At 37.8% G+C, this 4,202-nt stretch overlaps 1 protein-coding gene across 1 annotated transcript; it reads left to right on the top strand.

The window, feature by feature from the left end:
• The first annotated feature begins 781 nt into the window (after window positions 1-781).
• On the top strand, window positions 782-2,503 carry LOC103430446 (chalcone isomerase-like protein 2). Its single transcript, XM_008368581.4, has 5 exons — window positions 782-1,030; window positions 1,165-1,248; window positions 1,357-1,512; window positions 1,706-1,932; window positions 2,192-2,503. Coding segments are annotated over exons 1-5 (630 nt in total). The 5' UTR covers window positions 782-1,029; the 3' UTR covers window positions 2,354-2,503.
• Window positions 2,504-4,202: the final 1,699 nt, after the last annotated feature.

Below are 4,202 nucleotides of genomic sequence, written 5' to 3'. Positions count from 1 at the left end.
CGTGGGTAGCTGGAGGCCCTCCAATATAATTTTCAGCTAAAATAAAAATATTTATTATTTTCCGTAAATGCCCCTAACTAAATTGTTAATAGGATAGGTACTAAATATTGAGGACTTGTTAGCAAATTTTGGGAAGAATAATATGAAATATGAAAAGTGACTGTCTCGGTGCCTTGCAAACCAAGTGACACGCTATGGCATTTTGGGAGGATTGAATTCTCCACAATCCATTCCTCATCAATTACAATCTCTCTTGTGTAGTTTGTAAATTTTAACCTCAATTTGTGTTTGCTTTTATAAGCAATACTACTGGAGGGGAATTCAAACTGCGAACAGGTGCAAAGATGAATGTTATTAATCAAGTAATGTCAAGCCTCTTACAACTCATTGTATGCTTATTTATTTCTACAAGTAATTCGGATCATCGAAAATTTATCTTACCGCAAAGTATAACCGAAGAATTTATGTGTTATAATATGAGCAAATCCAAACCACGGCTTAGTATTCATTTTTTTTTAAGGGACAACTGGTGGCAATCCACGGTTATCCACTCATTTCAGGGGCTAGGAAGACTCACAGAGGCATTTCAACCTTCCTCTGGCCACAAGTCTGGCTTCCACACCAGCAGCGGGTTTTGAACTCGAAACCTACGTCTTAGTATTCTGACTGTTATACAATAATTACACTAGGTTGTGCAAGTTACTAATTGAGGTGTCAACAAGCTAGGGACCCAAAATTTAGAAATTTGTAATCAAAATGTGGGGTTGTTATTGTAATTTTCACAGTTGTAAAGTTAAGTTGGAGAAAGTGAGATGTGATCACAAGCTTTCTAACCTCCAAAATAGCACCACCTACCACTTGCTAGGAGGGCAATTGTCAGCTGAAAATCTCACACCCGAAGATATATAGCCCCTCAAACAGCGGTTACATGCAATCCCAATTGTTTTTTCAGACAAATATTTCCATCTCCTCCCTTCATCTCCACAGCTTCCTGCTAATCATACCCTCCTAATCCCAAAAGCCAGTAAGAGTAAGACCTCTCTGCGTCTCTGCTAAATTGCTAATCACACCCCCTAATGTTTATAATCCCATTTATTTTTATATTTTTTATATTTTGTTGGGGGATTTTTTCATGATTAAAGTTTTAATCTTTGTGTTTTGCAGTGGGCACTGAAGTTGTAATGGTGGATGAAGTCCCTTTTCCTCCTCAGATCACAACCACCAAGCCATTATCTCTGCTGGGTCAAGGTAAAGCCATCATCTTTTCACATGCTAATTAATTACATATCTGGGGTTTAACTTTAATTAGCAAAGTAAATCGAAAAATTACTGATGGGTAAATTGAGGTTTTCGCAGGAATTACCGACATTGAGATTCACTTTCTTCAAATCAAGTTCACAGCAATTGGGGTTTACTTGGACCCTGAAGTTGTGTCACACCTTCAACAGTGGAAGGCCAAAAAGGCAGATGAACTTGCAGAAGATGATGACTTCTTTGATGCTCTTATTTCTGGTGAAGTTTCAATCTTTATCTGTCATATTTCATTTGGCTAATAGCCCAATACCAATTTGATAAACGTGTGTCAGGCCAGTTGATCAGGGTAGTGTTCATGTAGCTCGTCCTGAGAAATTAGAGTGGTTTAAAATATCGGTCGAATTTTAAGTTAACCCAATTAGTTCATTGATCAAGTTGTGCGTTCATGTAGCCCCTGTTGAGAAGTTCATTAGGGTTGTGGTGATCAAGGAGATCAAAGGGTCACAATATGGAGTGCAGCTTGAGAGTGCAGTGAGGGACAGATTGGCAGCTGATGACAAATATGAGGAAGAGGAGGAGGAGGCCTTGGAAAAAGTTGTTGAGTTCTTCCAATCAAAGTACTTCAAGAAGGATTCCGTCATCACATTCCATTTCCCAGCAACTTCTGCCGCGGCCGAGGTAAAGAATCATCTTGATCAGAGGGGTAGGAAGTAAAAAGTAACATGAATACTGTTGAACAATGTAAAATCCTCTACCGAGACATTTTGCGATGAAATCTCACACATGTTGTGCTGATAGGCAGTTAAACTTAAATGCACATTGAAGGCGATATAAGTGTTGATTAGTAATTAGTTGCTGACCCGACTCTCTGAAAGCTTTGACAAACATCGTTACGAGCTATTGTTTAATTTATACTTGAACTTTTATGTGTATGCAGATCGTGTTTAGCACCGAAGGGAAGGAAGAGTCGAAACTCAAAGTGGAGAATGCAAATGTGGTGGAGAACATCAAGAAATGGTATTTGGGTGGGACAAGAGGGGTGTCTCCTTCGACCATCTCCTCCCTGGCCAACGCACTCTCAGCTGAACTGAGCAAGTGAGTTAACTAAGTGAATGTCTGGTTATTGGGACTTATGGGATGTTACTGTTTGCAACCGCAAGGCTCGTTTTGAAGTTTGTTAAGTGGAAAAATCTGCGGTTTCTTGTTTTGTTTTGCGTAATAAAATGAATGATATATCGAGTTCTGTCCATTCAAGTGTATTGTGCTTATCGAAAACATACATGATGATGCGTTATTAATTTGAAATACTGTTACAGTGACGTATCTGGTATAGATAAGTGTCTCTCCTGAAGGAGAACATCAATCTTCATACTCTTCACCGTTGAAAATGACTAATCCGTCCTCTGTCCGTCCTCAAACCTCTTAAAATCTGTTGAATTATTATATCAAGAAAACTTATTGGTAGCAGAGTGTTGATCATCCTGCTCATAGAGGTCAAATAATATGATCATAATATGAATATAACATTGTTGATTAGGAAATGGACCGGGCTTGAGTTGGACTATTTTGGGCCGAGCTGACTTCAGGCTTTAAGTCTCAGCCCCACCTGCCTTATAAGGGCCGGGTTGGACCTTGGCCCAACTAGAGTGGCACAATTGGTCCGACCCGTGAGCAGAAGAATTAATTTTTCTATTTTTTCATACAATGATTATGAGGGATGATTTTGGCAAGCCAAGAGTCAACAATAATTAGGTATTAAACTCGACGTTCAAATGCAAACTTGAGAACTTCTTGTCTTTCACTTACAAATATTGAAAAATATCATTACTTTGTAGTACTAATGACAAGATTAAATTCATTATCAACTCCATCCATATGATCCTCAAGACTTGAATAAAAAGATTGGCCTCAAATTCTCTCTTCCTAAATAAAAGAATACAAATAGTCCATGACAACACAAGCATTCAATTGGTCATCCATGGCAAGCTTTAGTAGATATTTTTTCAGTGTGTCTAGAATACAGGTACATACGTCATTTGTCATTATATAAATGGAAGAAGACTTGAAAAATTGAAAAAGAATTATCGCCCTTTGTATACTGATATATGGTGTTCTACTCCATGTTAGGCACGTTGAAAGAACTCTAGAGCTTTAGATGTACCTTATTGGTACTTTTCATGTCCGCTCGTTTTTTGTGTACTAGTCATATATACCTAGTGGATCACTACACATAAACATAGCAATGCACACTTCTAGTGGACACATTGCTTGAAGATTCTACTTCAACCAAAAAGAAATTGCCACAAAGTAACGAAACCTGAGTGTATAATATATGTCGTCTTGTAAGTGACTTTGACGATCCATTTAATTTCTTTAAATTATTCTATACACGTATTTCGTATTTCAGTCAAAATAGTGTTATTGCCTTGGCAGTAAAGTAATCTATGGAATCCAAGAAAAATCTCGAAGATGAAAGGTATATTTGATCAATCAAGTTGAAAAGAGGAGGGGTCGTCCACTGATAAAATATGATGCTTAAGAAAATGCCTTCGGCTCCTCATTGCTTGAAAACTTGGGTTTGAAATGAGATAGTGCAGGAATCAAATTTCTTGTGGGCCAATAAAAGGCGAAGAATGCAGGCGGAAAAGAGTTTGTGATTCCATTCTGTTAGCACAAAAATGGTGGTTTCTTTTCCTTGTGTTCCTCATATAATTGCCCATCAAATCAAACAGGGAAATTCAAAGGTGCTTGGATCATCGTCATGGATGATTAACTATGTCAGATCAAATGCAGCTCATGAGAAATGCTTATGTTTTCATTAGCTTCCCACTTTTCTAAACTTTTACTATCAGTTTTTCATCAATGCAAAGAGGGAGATTCGAAATGCAGATGTTTTTCAACACCATGAAGAGAATTAACACTAGACCAATATCTGGGTGATTTACATT

Source organism: Malus domestica, chromosome 01 (assembly GCF_042453785.1).
Source record: "Malus domestica chromosome 01, GDT2T_hap1".
In the NCBI taxonomy this organism is placed as follows: Eukaryota; Viridiplantae; Streptophyta; class Magnoliopsida; order Rosales; family Rosaceae; genus Malus; species Malus domestica.
Note: the sequence above shows the minus strand (reverse complement) of the source record. Positions and strands in the feature narration are given on the sequence as shown.

Bases quoted from the DNA above. Each gene is read 5' to 3' on its own strand.
- LOC103430446 (XM_008368581.4), top strand. The intron at 1,513-1,705 runs GTGAAGTTTCAA...GCGTTCATGTAG, and splicing joins CTTTGATGCTCTTATTTCTG to CCCCTGTTGAGAAGTTCATT. The intron at 1,933-2,191 runs GTAAAGAATCAT...ATGTGTATGCAG, and splicing joins CAACTTCTGCCGCGGCCGAG to ATCGTGTTTAGCACCGAAGG.